This window comes from Vidua chalybeata, chromosome 7 (assembly GCF_026979565.1).
Source record: "Vidua chalybeata isolate OUT-0048 chromosome 7, bVidCha1 merged haplotype, whole genome shotgun sequence".
NCBI lineage: Eukaryota > Metazoa > Chordata > Aves > Passeriformes > Viduidae > Vidua > Vidua chalybeata.
In genome coordinates this window covers 14547993-14564570 of record NC_071536.1, presented here as the reverse complement: position 1 = coordinate 14564570, position 16578 = coordinate 14547993, and the positions used below count along the sequence as shown (strand labels likewise).

Here is a 16578-nt window from a genome sequence, read left to right as displayed (position 1 = left end):
TCACGTAGTTCTGCACTGAGTTTTAAGCTCCACTTAACTGCTTAGCTCTGTAGAGCTCCATTGCTCCTCAGAATGGGAGGGATGTTTCACTTAGGCAGCTGTGGGACTAATGTCACTGTTCTTCAGTGAAAATGTCTTAGCTTACTGACGTAATCTATCCACATCTGTTCTTGTTATTGAAGCTCTATTTTGGGATACAGTTAGATTTTTAGGATACAATTAGATAATTGAAACTGCAAATTTTATCCTTGAGAAACTGTGTTTTACAGTGCATCCCATGGACAGCAATTTCACTTGCATGTGATTCTTTGCAGTATGCGCAAGCAAATACATGATGTACTTTTTCTCTGTGGTTTTTGTTCCTTTCAGCCTGAGTCTGAGCATCTCTCCCTTAGCCATGAGACTGCCAATCCATTGCATTTCTGTCACCAAAGAGTACAGCCACATCCTTGTTGGCTTGGAGGATGGCAAGTTGATTATCGTTGGTGTTGGCAAGCCGGCAGAGGTAAAACCCACCATCAAGAACTTTTTCTACCGAACAGTGGGAAGTTCACTTATTTCTGCTTTCCAGTTGAGCAAGAGGTCTCCTCTATGGCAGGGTAAATTTAAGAGCAAGTTTCAGTTTTCAGTGGGAAATAAATAACTTTTGAAACTTCTCTACTGAAAGTTCTGATTAAGAATCAGAGGTGTTTAGGGATCGCAGATGGGAAGCTCAGCTGGACTAACTTCCAGACTTTATCACTCACATCTGAATAAGCAAAGTCATAATAGATAACCTTTTCTGAATGGGATAGTGTTGTCAGCCTCTTCTTGATGAAAAAAAAATTGCAGAAGAAAATTGGAAATGAAAGAGAGCTACTTTATTTATTTTGTTATGGTTTCTATCAGATATCTTTTAATATGCATTGACTGACATTGGGGAAAAAGGTATTACTTCTTTATTACTTCTTTGTGTTGAGAGTCTCTAAGGCAATGCATAGGGAATCACTTCTGTAGGTTCCCAGTGTGCTTGTGCTCCATATTGTGAATATAAACTTGTTGGTCCTATATGCAATATCAATTACAGAGCATCCATCTCTCAAATAGATATGCCAAATTTTTCTTGTGCAAAACCATAGTTTTTGCTTTCATTACTTCTTGTCATGACTTTCAAAGTACTTGAGTTAACTTAAAACTGCTTATTATCTTTATAACTCAATCTCTGTTGTGCTGCTATGTATTTATTTGAAAATGTGATTATCACTTTTGCATGATCTTTAGTACATGCCAGAAAAGTGTGTATTAATTCTATTTTATATTTTAAATGTGAAAACAGGGCAACTTTATTTGTCGGTATTTTTAAATGTTCTTGCTAGGAGATACATAGTTTAATATTGGAAAAATATTCACACAATGGTAGTCTGATTTTGCTTGCACTGGATGTGGAGGGGAGATTTCCACTGACTTTCAGTTTTCTATTGTAGAATTGAAAAAGAGCTGATTATTATGTGGTTAAGCATATGGTTGTAACAGCAGTTTTAAAGCCACTGTCATTTCTAAGCTTCCTATTCCATAGAAAAGCTCTTTTGTAGGCTGAAATTTGTGTGTATCATTAGACTGAAGGCATTTGTTTTCTTATTTTAATTTTTTAATCACATCTATTTTTCTAACTATGCAGAAAGTGGTGTTTCAAAGACTGGATTCCTGTTATGGTTATAGAGGCTTTCCAATGACTTTTTTCCCAGGATTTTCTGTTTACAGTTCAGATGATATGCAAGCTTAATATCCGTGTAAATAGATTTTTTTTAAAAACACAAATATATAAGGAACAACATTATGTCCCAGATTTTCTAGTTTTCTATAATGGCATCAATCAATATATTTGAAAAGTGTGTGTATGTGTGGATGTTCATTTGTTGAATGACTTAGTTTGGAAGGAATGTGTTAATTCCTGGAACTTTATTTGTATACAGAAGACAGTGTTGCAGCTCCAGCTTTCAGTGGTGATATTGATCCTTAGGACAAAGGACTGGATCTTTAGCACAGACTTGCTTTAATGTGCAAAAAGTGAAATGCTGCTTGCTATTAAGATTGGCCTTTAGTGTTTCTGCACTGACAGATTCTAGTACAGAGTATAATAAACACTTTTGTATTTTTAACATTTACTTAGCTGTTTTGGATGTTACAGAAATCTGGGCAATTACCACTTGTTAGTGTTAATCCTGGTCAGTGCTGTGTCTTTTCTAGAACACTGCTGCTGTGCTGATACAGCTCTGAAGCAGGTAACATTTGTAGTAGTAACTGTAGGAAATGTTCTCAAACTTGTAAAGGCATGGGTCTTATTTATTGAACTGCAAGGAATTTCAGAATCTAATCAGCTGCCAGGCTGATCACTACTGGCCAATCATCAACCTTGTGCTTAGGTAATGAAGAGTTTCTTACAAACTGTTGTCAGATTGTAGACCTACCAGATGCTGGATTTAATATGGCCTCTGGTTGCTTGTTATCTGTCTTATCCTATAGAATACTCACTATGAATTCTGCTTTAAACATTCCTCTGAGCACTTCACCCAGGATCTTTGGAAGACTGTATAAATTTGACACCAGGAGATAACCTTTCTCTTTTTCCATTATTCTGCTGTCACTGTCCTGCATCTTGTCTATTTTTTCCCCATTTCCAGCAATTTCTGTTTGAAATCTCTAAAATAAAATGTCCTTTCTTCTCATTTAGTTCATTTTTGCTTGGAATTCACCTCTTCTTTTCTCTTCCTATCAAAATAGCAATCTAAACACTCTTTCTAAGCCATTTGAAGTAGGTTAAGCATATAGGAACACATTAGTGGGTAATACCCCTTAACTGCTCAAATTCAGAGAAGACTGTGGTTAGTGTTTTGTGTCTTGTTTTTTGTCAGTCCCAAGAATAATCCCTAAGTGTAACTTTTAGTTTATTTTCAAATAATTTTTGTTGGTATATTTTGTTTGTGCAGTACATTGTAGTGTCTGCATTTCACCAGATTCAGTGTCTGAATTGTTTTTTAATTTATCCACCTTATCCCTTCCCCCTCCTTTTGTTTCTCTGAATTACTTTTAAACAGATGCGCTCAGGTCAGCTTTCCCGAAAGCTGTGGGGATCAAGCAAACGGCTCAGCCAGATTTCATCAGGAGAGACTGAATATAACACTCAAGATTCCAAGTGATTGCTGCTTCTACATTCTCTCATGGATTCCAGAAAAATGTTTAATCTTTTGGTCACTTTAGATGTATAAATATGTAATTAGGGCTTTGATTCTGAAGCCCTTTGATTCTTGTTGATGAAGAACCTATGGTAGAGGTATAGTAGTAAGCATATGTACTCAGGCAAGTTAGCCTGCTTGCATATTTGTCCTTAACTGTGTTGTCTTGTTCACAGCAAAATCCCTCTCTCAACAGCTGCTAAAACTGTGTTTCGGGAGGGCTAAAAAAAACCCCGAACAATCCCCCCACAAGTCTTCAAACCCCCAGATTACTAATTGAATTTAAGATAAGTAGCATTTGATTTAAAGCTGAGTAGGGCCAGATGCTCCTTGATAACAAACAAGATATTTGGCTTTGCTTTGACAGCACTGTTATTTCCCAGTAAATTAAAACTCTGGTAGTTGCAATGGTTGGATTCAGAATTGAATAGATGATGGTTACGACCTTCACGATACATTTGTTAGCTTATTGAACTTTTATTACAGTTTGTTTGTGTAAATGGCTATTGCTCTCTTCTTTTATGTAGTTCCAATTTTAGGCTGTTCTGCAAGGAACATCTGTGTTGCACTACTTTATCAGAAATGGTTTTAAGTACAGACATTAATAACTTCAAAGGAGTTGGAGGTGGTGAAGGAGCTGAAGGAGGTAGGAAATGTTGCTGCTGAAAATTATTTATATTGTTAAGTAAACTTAAGACATACACCAAGAAATCCCATTATATATTTAACATCTTGCAGAAATACCCAGGAAGACTCATTATCTGTATTGGTCAAATATCAATCTGCTTCATTAGTAAGGCAACTTCTGCAAACAAAAGATAAATTTCCACTGCAGAATCATTATGCAACATTGCAGCACAATTCAATTAAAAATAGCACCTGTTTGTTTCTTGGCTTGGTGTTCACCAAACCAGTTGTTAGCCATAGCCCAAAAAACCTGGGAAAAACAAAAGATATGTCCATTTCCAAAATGCATTTAAGACCTGGTAAAAGAAAATATCAGATCCTTATGTACGCTGTATCAAATTTCTTACTATGTTTTTTTTTGTGTGTTTAGCAGTACATGATGATAGAAGGATATGCGTTTTCCTATCAATCTGATATTTTTCTAATGTTACTGATTGAAATTATAAACCCCTATACTGTTAGAAAAGCTGGGTGCTGAGGGAAAAATATGAATTTCCAGATCAGTGTGCGAAGGTGTGTGTGTATGTGTATATATGTGTGTGTATGTATATATGTATATTCATGTATGTATTGAAAGAAGAAAATCCCATGGGGTGAGGGGAGCACAGATACAAGGCAGGTGTAAGTGATTGTTGGCTAGTATGTTCCCTTTTGGGTCCCCCTTTCTTCCCTCTTCCATCGCTTTTCTTGTTATTTTTTATTTATTTATTGAAATGAATGTGTGTTGTATATCTCATTAATGTTATCAGATACTCCCTCTGGCTGGGGGAGTTGTTAAACTACCTGAGGAACATAATGTATAATCTCATTTCATTAACTTTAAGCACAGTATTTATTGACTTTATAGAAATCATAATATATCCTTACCCTGCTAAAGGATAATCTTTACAAGTTGTGTTAGTCTCATTCAAACTGATTTCTCCTCCTCGCTTTCTTTACTGGAAAAAAAATCCCTCTTGATGGCTGATTGGTGTACTTTGTAAAGAAAGCTGTGTTGCATTTTCTTAACTTTTGTAAATGAAATAAATCAGATTAGTGAACAAGTGGGTCTATGCATAGTTGCAATATTCTGCCTAATCACTGTGACAGACTGGATTGTCTGGAAAGTTAGGAGAGAATAAGAATTATTTTTCTGAATCACTTGCCAAGAGAAGGTTTAACTTCCAAAAGTAGAGTGGTGTGGGTTTTTTCATACTCCACGTATGTTAAAAAAAATGTAAATTGACCCACATCCCATATTTTCAAATAAGCAATAGAGAAGTGAAAAATAACTGGTTTTAATCAATTACCTATCCAAGTAAGAATACTAAGGATACTGTGGAAGGGAAGTATTAAGTTTGTTCATGAGAATGTGAAGTATGTTTGTCCATTATGATTTCATGAAGAAGGGATTTCAGGGGAGATCTGTGTAGATTAGTTTAGGAGTATTTCAGCTCAGATTGTGAGATCTTTCTGTGTTATGGGAGATTGAAAAAACTCAGTTGGGGCATCAAATTGACGGATTTTTTTATGCATGCATTCATGTTGTGTTTAAATGCATAGACAAGGCTATGTGTTTATTTGGAGGGGAAGGGGGCAGAAAATTGTCATGTTTTAGGCTATGAGAATGAAGTGGAAAAAGGGAGATGGGTCTTATGTAGTGTTTGGTGGGAGCACAGTTTTCTTCTTGTCACTTGCACAGAGGGGTTTGCATATGCATTTGAAAACATCCTGTTGTGGGTTAGGTACATTTATACAACAGTTGAATTAACATTTTTCAATATTAAAGAATAATAAATGTAGTGTGTCAGTTTAAGTAAAATATAATGTTGCAATAATTGAAATAATTTATGATTAAGACCTTTGACATTTGAATACCATAATTTCAGTGCATCACAAGCACTGAGTGATCATCACAAATACCTGGGACAGGTTTAAATGTGGAATTGGGCTCTCAAACTGAAGGCTAGTCTGTGCTCAGTACACAGCAACAGCAGCAGAATGAGGAGGGGGCAGGTGAGCTCTGAGCCCCAGGTAGTATGGCAACATCCATGGCCTTTGGAGCTGAGATCTGGTCCTTGGGGGTGGGAGGTGTACACCATCACAGCTTGGCATCCTTGCCAGAGGCCGTCTGGAAGGATCTCCATAGCTGTGAAGGTCTGCACTTTGCCTTTGTTTAAAACCAGCTTTAAATAAAAAATGAGTCCTAAGTGTTAAGCATAAAGTGGTATGTTGCTTCTTTTAGATTTAACTTATTTGCATAAAAGTAGACAGTAATGTTTAAAAACAGAAAATAATTTTTCTGATCAGCTGTTCAGTCAGTTGAATTGCAGCCTGTTATGCAGTGCACTGTGAATTGGTGAACTAACTTCCATAATTCTTTGATTTCCTCAAGTCAGTAAAGCTTAGGATCCCATTTTGTTTTTCAGGTAGTATTGGTGAAATAAGATTCTCCTTTGGTTTTGTTCTAAGGTTTGTTTAAGTGTAAGAAGTAAAGTTTTGAGATTATAGGCTTCCAGTGAGGAATTTAGAACAAACAAATTTTAAGTGACATTTCTTTCATAACACTACATTTGTCAAGATCTTCTTTGTAATATCTTCATATATTTAATTTTTGGAACAACTCTAATAATATTTATCAAAGTTTAACATATGCTTACCTTTGAAGATGAGTAAATAGGAGTGTAAATATATATAGCTAAAAGAAACTGAAAACTGACCTACTTTTCATACCTGTATATAAATGAGATTAAGTAGTTAGCAGTATTAACTTCTTCGTAGCAGTTTTGAACTTGCGTACCAAAGGATATTTAGAAGACATGTCTCCTTTATTTCTAGTAAAATGTTTGCTAAATTTCTCTAAATCAATTTACTTAAAATTCTTGATAGTATTTTTAGTTGTCTTTTTAGCTGTAGTGAAGAATCCCATCTAGTCTTTGCTGGGTGTGAACTATACAAGCATACAGAAAGTGAAATCTGACTTGGGCAAATTTTCCTGTAACCAATATACTTATCCATTACTCACTCATAGAATATCTAGAAACCACATCTTCTATCATCCATGGACATTAGTAGCACAACATAATAATCCCAGTCCTAGAGTAACTGCATTTGTCCTGATGGTTAATACACATTGTGGAAATTAGATTTTCTTAGGAAAATAATTGTTTGATATTAAAAAGAGTAAAAAAAGAAAAAAACGAAACCAACCAAACCACCCCCAACCCCCACAACTTCCCCTCCAAAAAAACCAGACTCACCCACATCCATATTACAAGTGTTTTGCTAATCTGCAACATTGATTTAAACAAGCTTTTCCCCCTCTGGCATACCTTAGATCATGCATATTATCACAAAACTGGTTTATCAGTCTTCACATGCTTTAAATGGCCAAGTCAATTGGCTGTCTTATAAGGATCCCCTTGAAAGTTGTATTTCTTTGTCCTTTAAATGAGTGCAAAGAACTAAGTTTCTGCACTGGAAAAATTCTTTAAAATAGTTCTGCAGGAATGATAAGTTTATTTTTGTAATGCACAGATTTGGTAACTCGTGCTTTAGTCAATGGGAGCTGTATACCTCACTTCCCTAAACCATGTCTTCCTCCTCCCTGTTTCCTTTGCAAACCTTTCCCAATCTTAATTAACAAAATCATTAGAAGAGATAAGTAAAGGAACCAAATGCTGCACAAAGCTTTTACTGTGTATGTGTAATTAGTTGAAAATGTGTATCTATATACAGATTATAGAATGGTAGAGAGCTTTAGAGCTAGAAGGGGTGTAGAGATATCGACCTCCTTCTGCTCCTATATTGAGAGTCTCTGTAGACACATGCTCTGTATTGTCACCTGAAACATTCCTGTCTTCCACTGCTAAAGGCACTTGCTGACTATGTTAAATGCTGAGGCAAGGTGCTGTGAATATTTTTTTTCCCTTTCAAGGAATTTTAAAAAAAGCGTGCACATATAAATGCATATCCTAATGTGAGCCTAGGGCCTGACCTAATAAATACTGTTATGTGAAAGCACTACATAGGGTTGTATTTATTTGAATGGAAATTCAAGCATGTGCTTCAGTGCTTTCTAGGTCGTCTTATGCTTTCTGGCTTATAAGCTGTGTTGGTTTTGGCTGCAAACATGACACTTGTTGGTAGTCTCCTTTTGGGGAGAGTAGGTTTCCATGGTATCATATTCATGTGGGTTCATTGTATGCCAGTGTTAGAGTCAACAGAAGTGTTTGGAAGATGTCTTCCATTCCAAGGAGCCAATCTTACTATTATTAAATTGCCCTTGTAAGTGTACACTTTTGAAGGAAGCAAGTTTTCTAAAAAGCTACTGCATTAAAAAAAATATTTTTACAATTTGGTAAAATGCTATTGTTCCCTTCTTCAGTGTTATGGATATCAGATGCCTGAATGTAAAAATGCCTGAGTGGCACCATAGCATGCTCTGCATTTCAGTTGAGTGCCATTCACCGTACTGCAGTCTTGAACACTCCATATGTGAGGAATTGCTTGCAGTGTTTAGTCCAAGGTAGGCTTTGTTCAGTTTTAACTCACCTTTTTGCTGTGCATCTGTGGAAGAAGACTGGTGTGTCTTTCTTTTAGTTATCATTTACCTAAGTGGCCCAAATAAAATAGGTGTTTCACTTGTTTTCAATAGAGTTCCTTCAGTGTGTGTTCTTCCTGGTTTTGTCCAGTGGACTTGATGAATTTGGCAGGTATTTCCAGAGTTCAAGTCTATGCTTATATTCAGCACAGACATAATTTCATCACACATCTTCTGTCCCAGAAGCATGATTGTCAGTATAGATTATGGTTTAAAGCTGCTAAGGTGTTTTGAGATTGGAATATAAAAAATCCAGCCATATATATCATAGATCTAACTGAACTTGGAGGCCACTTGTTTATTTAGCTTCCTACCTAGTCAGTATTTTCCTCTCAAGGGAGCCATATTTTTTGCCTTGAAATAGCTTTAAAATAAACATAAGTCTTGCACCTGACAGAACTACTTTAGTCATATGCAGCAGTGAGCTGTTTCTTAAAGAAAGCCATGGGGGGAAAAAAGAATTCAAGAAAAACTTGCAATGCATATTCTGATTCTGCAGGAGCAACTTAGTACGAGAATAGAGAAATGCTGCATGTGAAACTTACCTCCCTTTGGTCAGTGTTTTGATGGAACCTGTGATGCTACTCAGTTTGCCTGATGAATTTTTACTGAAGCTAATCAGGGGGTGGAAGCAAAGGCCTTACAGCAAAGTTAACCATATCTTCTGATAATTCTTACAGATTGTGCAATTATGTGATTACAAATGGATCTTTAAATGCCAAAAAATGCCTTTTTGAAGAGTTAAATGTTAGGTCTGAGGAGTGTTGGAAGTAGCTACTTTCAGAAATGAGCCTTCAGGCACTGTAATGAACTTGCTGTCTGTCTTCTGTGCAATATCTTTTTCCCTCTGGGTGCTTTAAGAGTATACTGTATGTCTTACTTTGTTTTGATCAATATGTTTTAAGAGTGTGTATATTGGCTAATGATGGGTTTTTTCCTGTACAGCATGGTGGAAGATGTTTTAAAATTTTGCACTTTTCTAGGATTTGCAAGTTTGTAACATGAAAATTTTTAACATGCACACTTTTGTACATAATTGGCATTGTATATATTTAACATGAGTCTGAAGCAAATAAAAGTAATTGAATGCATAACTTCTCCCTTTATTAATAGCACTAAAAAATTAAACTAAGTGTGGGAGTACACTGAATGAACAATTCTTTTATGTAGCAGATAAAAGTAGGCAGTGGGAACAGCTGACTCAGTGTCCCGTCTTAATTGTGTTAAGGTAACATTTTTTTTTTTTTGGTGGGGAAGGAATTAGTGGACACGTGAATGTACAGGCTCCTTCAAGCATTGAATAGCTATGATAATCCAAGTACTGCAATAAAAAGTGTCTTCTTTTCTGGGAAGGAGGTGTCCGAGACATGCATCGGGGTGAGGATGAGAGCCCACTAATGCATATTTATCTTTATTTATGAAGCTGAAGTTCCCCACCCACCCTGGGACAAAAAGCATCTATTTCCTTTTTCTTCTTTGTCTTCCCCATATATAACTTTTGCTGCAGAATATGGAAGGCTATGGATTCAAGGAATTGCTGTCAGTCAGGAGGAAACTGAAATCTGTTCCAGGCTCATGTTCAGTTGGTTTCTTACCCCTGCAAACAAGAGAAACCATGCTGTGAGCTTTAATGGGAGGTGGGACTACTCTGCTTCTGTCACTAGGGGATAGATCAAGGCACCCGTATTCTGAAAAAGCAGAGTTTTGACTCTCTTCTTTGATTCCATCATGTGGCATGCATTTTAGATTCCTTAATAAAGTCCATGTAATTCTAGATATGGATTCCCTTGGTCTGGAGTTCAGTGCATTAGGGCCAAACTGGCATTTCCCTGGCTTTCATTAAAGGAGCTGACTACTGGGGCTCTTTCTTTGAAAGGTAACTAGAATTTGGAAACATAAGCAGTAATGGATGCAGTGCCAAAGTATGCACTGGGTTAATCAGACATCCTTTGGAGTGCTGTCATACTGCTGGCTCCTTTGGAGCATTAAACAATACTCACATTTTCCCCAAAGAGAAATGGAACCAAGGGATTAAGTAACTTCTGATGGGGGAGACAGGCAGCATGTGCCAGGAGTCTAATAGAAGCTTCTCTTCCTTTCTGTCTGAAGGTGGGTATCAAGTCAAGTGATGCATTTACCTCAAAAACAGACGTGCTCCTGTCACTCCTTGCAATGTGGCTTTATCTCCTTCCACTAACAGCATTGTACCTTCCCGCAAGCCCTGGTGAAGGTGGAAACATTTAAAATTATTGTCAAGCTATGTGAAGGGGTAGAATGCTTGTCACAAGCAGGCCAGTCTCAGTGGCACCATGACTACAGACTAAACCTTCTCACTTACCTAACAAAGAGGTAAAGACAAAAATAGGTGAGTTATATCGTTTTGGAAGTTGATTCTCTTGTTTATTTCAGTTTTCACTCTTAAAGGAGAAACCATTAAGGAGGAGAGGAAACTGTTTTTCCCACAGTTATTCTTAGATCCACTTTGGGCTGAGCAACAGCCAGCTGGGTTTGTTAGTGCACAAACTTTATACTACAAGATCAAACACAGGGACAGGAAACATAGAGGTCCCACTTCCCCAGACAGACATAATGAAATTACATATGCACTACTGAATGTGCAAATTCAGAAACTATTACAGAGATTAAGAGTATCTGCAAAAAGATTTAAGGGGAGTTTTGTACCATCTGCATGCACCCACCCAAACACCCAATATATGGTGGCCAGTGACTGGGAAGATCAGAGCTGCCTAAAATAGTGTTGAGCAACACTAACAGGAGTATGCATTTCATTGGCCCTAATCCATTTTCTACAATGAGCAATATCCAAGGCTCAAGCTCTTAGCAAGAATACAATTAGCATTCCAATCCATGGTTTTGTAAGTCTTGACAGGCGAGGAACCCACACTGAGAGCTAGCCTGAATGCATTTAAAATGTTGATCTCCTGATGGAGAACTACTACTCACCAGAACTGGGGGGGTGTTTGGTTCTTCATGATACTGGCGGATTCTTTCTTCTCTGGTCTCCTGCAATAATGAGCACAGATTTAGCTTCCCAGGCCACAAGGTAGGACTTGGACCTATCCAGGCAACATGACATCAAACTATTTCCTAACATTAAACAAAGCAGGCACTTCCTCTCAAGCAGAATGGGATGGCAGGATTGACTCTATTTAATAGATATGTGTTTTACCCTTCATCACTAGCAGCAATTTACTGCAGGTTGATCAAACAGAACTCACACAATCCCCTGAAAAGCCTTAAAACTTATTTCCACTCAATTCATCCTTTTTTTTTTATTTTTAATTAGTACTATCTCTGTGTGCAGAGATAGTACTAATACTACCAGGAAGGTGGTAGAAACAAATGCTTGAGGTGCCACCTTTGTGAAAGAGAGTAGTGAATCATGGATTTTCAGTGATTTAAGTATTTGCTTGTTTGTCTTCAAGTAGGTATTACACTGAAGAATTTCCTTCTGTGAGCAGCTCTGTCATGTTTCTTGAGGTTTGCTGCTGAACTGAGCAACAGTTAAAGAAAAACACAGGAACACAGCAGGGACTTGTTACAGCACAGGGCTTCCAGCCTCCTCGGAGAGAAAGAGAAATTGTTATTTCTAGGGAGAAGACTGCCTGCTTATCTAGTGACAAGCTGATTAAATGAATACCTACAACTTCATCTAAATTCCAGAAGCACACCCATCTCTTCACCCATCTAGAAGCATCCACTATCTCTTAATTGTTCCCTAACTCTTAATACTTCCTCTAACCATGGAATTTTGATTACAAGGAGGAAAGTATTTAGGTTGCTAAAAGATACACCACACAGATTGCTCCCTGAGGAATTAGCTGACATGCTATTTCAAGAAGGAACTCTTCCCCACTGTATGGAAATCTGTCTTCATGCTTGATGGCTGAAGTGTTTTTCTTTCAGCTATACTAGTGCACATGCTTGCTCTGTACTGGACATTACAGGCTGACCCTGCAAGGACACCAGTGTCCAGGTATTTTCTTACACAATAACTGTATGAATCTCAAGATCTCCCTGTTCTGATCATTTCTTCAGACCTTTAGGTATTTAAGCCTCTTAATCTACGTTTAAGTTAGGTCTTCCCAAGTAGCAGGTAAGACAGAACTTTCCAGAACCACAGTACTTTGCATCTTAACACTTCAGGTTTATCTTCTTTAATTCCCTCATTCCATGCCAGATATCAAGCATTTCAACAGTATTTCAGGCATTGCAGAGCTTCTGATTGTGAAAAACACTTTGTTCAGTAACACTGTTGCAAACCCCTCTTCCCAAGTTAAGTTTTAGGAGGAAGTGAAGTGTTACTGCCTCATTGGCATTTCCAGTTTCTCTAGGGAGCAGCTGTTTGACATTCTGTAGCTTTGTAAGGCCTCAAAAATGCACACTCTTTTTACTCCTCCACACACTGGTTACTGTGTTAGTTCTGATGTGCTTTACTTACACCCATGTGAGTTCTTTTAACGTCTGGGTCCAGGTAGTGGGGGTTAATATTAAAAGGAACTAATCCTAGAGCCTGCAGGGAAGGTGGATAAACAATTGGCATGTCATTGGTGGTATTGATGCTGACAGTAGCAACATTGGTTCCTGCGCTGGATCCCATGTAAGGAATCCCATCCTGAAAGACAAAAGCAACGATCAGTCTGCAGTATCACAACTAGGAACTCAGTTTTATAGCATCTTCTATCAATCCCAGAAACCCATCAGTCAGATCAGACTTAGTCCTTCCAGCTCCTCTCACTGCTAACTTTACAGGTGAAAAGCAGAGCAAGAAGGTTCTAAGCTGGGCAGTTAACTTCTCTGTGTCAGAGAACTAACTGCTGCCTGCCCTGTACTCACAACTCTGTGACCCCCAAGAGAGAATTTACCAGGCTATCAGTGCATGTTGGACTTTGCTATTAAGAAGAGAGACTTTGCCTCTATTGCAGTTACAGGAAATATCTGAACTGGCTTTTAACTAGCTTCTGGAGAGAGTAGGCCATTGAAAGCTCAGTGCAATGTTGTCAAAGCATCAACTTACCTGTACCATGACCAGTTTAGCACTGTTCAGCTATTAGTACTGAGTACTATGCTGTACACAGAAGAATGCCACACAAATATGCAAGTATACAGGTAATGCTGAACAATTTGTAAAAATAGAGCTGGCTTGAGACAACTGGCGGTAATTTAACCAAGTAGTTATCCAGACAACTGGCATTTGGACATTTTCTAGCTTTCATTCCCACAACAGAAGTTGAATTTCTGTATATTAAGATAAGCCTAGCTAACCTTTATTCTTGGCAGCTGGCCGTACTGTGGCTTGTATAAATCTGCATAAAGTCATTTGCAACTCCACATTGCTAGGGAACACCTTGCTTCTCTTCTCCTCCAGAGATGGTGTATCTTTGCTGTGCCTTAAGAGATTCACCAACTAGATTGGTGCTGCTGACCAGAGGGGCTCAATGGCACTTGCACCTCTCAGTTCCAATGAGATAAAAAAAAAAAAAACAAAAAAAAACCAACATAATTCCCATCATTAACAGGACACTGTCTAAAAGGCACATACGGATCCAAGTTTATCACCACTTTATTAGCAGACAACCTGCAGCATGAACACATTTATATCAACAAGATATGAAGTGGACATCTCAAGCTGAAAAACAGGGTTTCTGGACATAGATTAAATCCTGCACTGGTCTTTTTGACTGGTATTTTGAGGGATTTACTTCTAGGGTTCTGTGTACCATTGTACATCCCAAGGTCTTGCAAACCAGCATCTAGAAAACTGCTCTAGGAAGACAGACTGCTGACCTTAAGTCTTTTCAATGACTCAGTGACAACCTTGTTTGGCCATGGTTTTCAGTTCACCAGGCTGTTTGAGATGGCTTAACATCTGAAGTATATTAGAGACAAAAATGCGGAATCAGCTTGGATTTGTCTGAACAAAAGCTCATGCATAAGATTCAGCCATTCACACTTGGCCAGAATCTGTAGTTTTACCTCAAGAACTCTCTTCCTGATCTCATGTATCAGACTGTTGTCATAAAGAGCTTTCAGGAGACGGAATGTGTTCCCACCTCCTGCAGAAAGAAAGTTCAGCTTATTTAACATGTTTTCACCATCAGTTTTAATTGAAGTCTTTACAAACCCAGCAGGTGCAATGAGTTCTATGCTCTATTCAGGGCAGTATCCTGCTTTGAGAAGCAGTAAAACCAGAAGCTTCAGAAGAATGGTCACTGGACAGGCCATGGGCATGCCCTGAGTCATCCTTATAAGGCTGCCGCTGTCTGACAGTGACCTCTCTTCCAATACCAGGACCCTGGTATTAGGACTAGAACTTCTTGGGCTTGCTAAAGTGATGATACAGCTGTTATGATCATGTTTTTACACTGAGGTACTGTTCAAAATAATAATTCAGAATTTACTGGAAATGAAGTTCCATTAATAAATCTACTTCCCAGCCCACCACTAAATTTAGGGTCCTAGGGCTCCAAATTAATGTCTTCTGTAGTTTCTTGGTCTTCAGTTGGTCTTCAGTGCCACCTCTGTGCAGGACTGATCCAGTGCCCTATATAAACCTTCACTGGGGAATAAGAAGTAAAACTTACCAATAAATATTGCTTCAGATTTCCTTACAGCTTCCGCTGGATCACAAGATTCGTGAATGCTGTCCAGCCCATAACCTTAAATGAAAAGGTATTTACCTTTGCCATGTCAGTTTGGTGGAAGAATGGGTTATGTTCAGTCCCTCCCTGCCCACCCCCTCCAACCCTGAGCCAAATGTCTCAACCAGGGAAATTTCATAGAACTCTACAATGTAAAACAGAGTGTACATCCTACATTAGTGCAGGGCTTCAGTATCTAGCTGTACAAAAGGAAATGTTTGTTTTGTGGACATATGCACTCAGTGTCTAGGAGCAGAGCATTTCACTCAGCAGGTGCAGGCTGAAGCACAATATCCTGTTGAGCATTACCAGGTAACTAGAAAATGAGGAAAAAGCTGTTAGTCCTCAGCTTGGCTGTGCTGAAGGACATCTGACAGGATGTGTTGGTTCTAGCATTGCTTGTGCAAATACCTGATCTGAGTATTGTTTCTGTTAAAATGTCTGACTTCGATAAATTTGCCTTGCTGGGGTTCACTGAAGTGTCAAGAGAGACAGAAGAACATAGGCATTTGATAGCAGCAATCTTCTTGCAAGTCAAGGAGCAAAGTGTGCTGCCCAGGGAAGCGAGTACTGATTATTACTACACTAACGGGTCCAAAGTTACCCTTAACAGTGACAGATACTAGGTGGAGGTCTTGCTGTAGACTGCTCTGCAGAGATCTTTGCTCCAAGCAAAGTTCAGCTGCTGTCCATCATGGAACTACCTGGCTCCTTGATATGCTTTAAGTAATAGTCTTCACTTAAAATCAGTGGCTTTAGCAGAGGTTTAAGATATATGGGAAGAAATGTTCCCTCACGTGATTAAGAAGGATAAAAAATGCCACTTAATAGTTAGGGATAAAATCTTCCTCCCTGAAGTGGGCAGAAGTGTTTGCAGCAGGATTTCTTCTGGAGGCCTCTAAAACATCTCCTTCCATGCAGAAGTCCGCAGCCGGCTCCTGCTGCTCGCTGCCCTTGCTGCCCGTACCGCAGCAGCCCAGCCCGGCCCGTTGCCCCGCGGGCCGCAGCGCTGCCGTCCCGGGGCGCTCCGTGCCCGCAGCCTGCTCCCCGTGCCCGGTGCCGGCCCGGCAGCCCCGGGCACAGCCGGCGTGGCCGCAGCAGCCGGGCCGGCCTTACCCAGGCTTTCAAACTTCTCCCTGGCCGTGCGGGCGTAGGCGTCGCGGTCGTGCAGGGCGTAGGGGATGAACAGCACCCGCTTCACCTTCCTGGGAGAGGAGAGAGGGGAGAGAGCGGTCGGCGCGGCGGAGGCGGGGGCCGGGCGCGCTCCCGCGGCCCTGCACGGCGCTTACTGCCCGAGGAAGCTCTGGATGTGCTGCTGGCAGTGGCCCAGGTACCCCCCTCCGTGCAGGGTGGAGTTGGAGATCAGCAGCAGGCGCCGCGGGCCCCCCATGCCGAGCCGAGCCGAGCCGAGCCGTGCTCCCAGCCCAGCCCGGTC

At 39.4% G+C, this 16578-nt stretch overlaps 3 protein-coding genes across 7 annotated transcripts in view; 2 read left to right on the top strand and 1 right to left on the bottom strand.

The window, feature by feature from the left end:
• The window catches only part of NBEAL1 (neurobeachin like 1), a 79848-nt gene extending 70273 nt beyond the window's left edge, over window positions 1–9575 (top strand). For all 5 annotated transcript variants that reach the window (XM_053948079.1, XM_053948080.1, XM_053948081.1 and 2 more), the window contains 2 exons: window positions 370–505; window positions 3075–9575. In XM_053948079.1, the coding sequence (XP_053804054.1) occupies window positions 370–505; window positions 3075–3176 (238 nt within the window). In that variant the 3' untranslated portion in view covers window positions 3177–9575. The remainder of the gene's footprint in view (window positions 1–369; window positions 506–3074) is intronic.
• Window positions 3816–16578, top strand: part of LOC128790898 (cytochrome P450 20A1) — a 28251-nt gene continuing 15488 nt past the window's right edge. The window contains exon 1 of the mRNA XM_053948086.1: window positions 3816–3858. The gene's annotated coding sequence lies outside the window, so the exon portion shown is untranslated. The remainder of the gene's footprint in view (window positions 3859–16578) is intronic.
• On the bottom strand, window positions 9564–16533 carry LOC128790899 (alpha-aspartyl dipeptidase-like). The gene is made up of 8 exons (XM_053948087.1): window positions 16433–16533; window positions 16260–16348; window positions 15087–15161; window positions 14479–14558; window positions 12944–13117; window positions 11446–11505; window positions 10620–10702; window positions 9564–10078 (listed from the first exon to the last, which is right to left on the bottom strand). Exons 1-8 carry the CDS (start codon window positions 16531–16533, stop codon window positions 10000–10002), a joined length of 741 nt encoding a protein of 246 aa, XP_053804062.1. The 3' UTR covers window positions 9564–9999.

Bases quoted from the DNA above. Each gene is read 5' to 3' on its own strand.
- LOC128790899 (XM_053948087.1), bottom strand. From the start codon at position 16,533: ATGGGGGGCCCGCGGCGCCTGCTGCTGATCTCCAACTCCACCCTGCAC. The intron at 16,349-16,432 runs GTAAGCGCCGTG...CTCCTCTCCCAG, and splicing joins ATCCAGAGCTTCCTCGGGCA to GAAGGTGAAGCGGGTGCTGT. The intron at 11,506-12,943 runs GTAAGTAAAGCA...TCATTATTGCAG, and splicing joins TTAAAAGAACTCACATGGGT to GAGACCAGAGAAGAAAGAAT.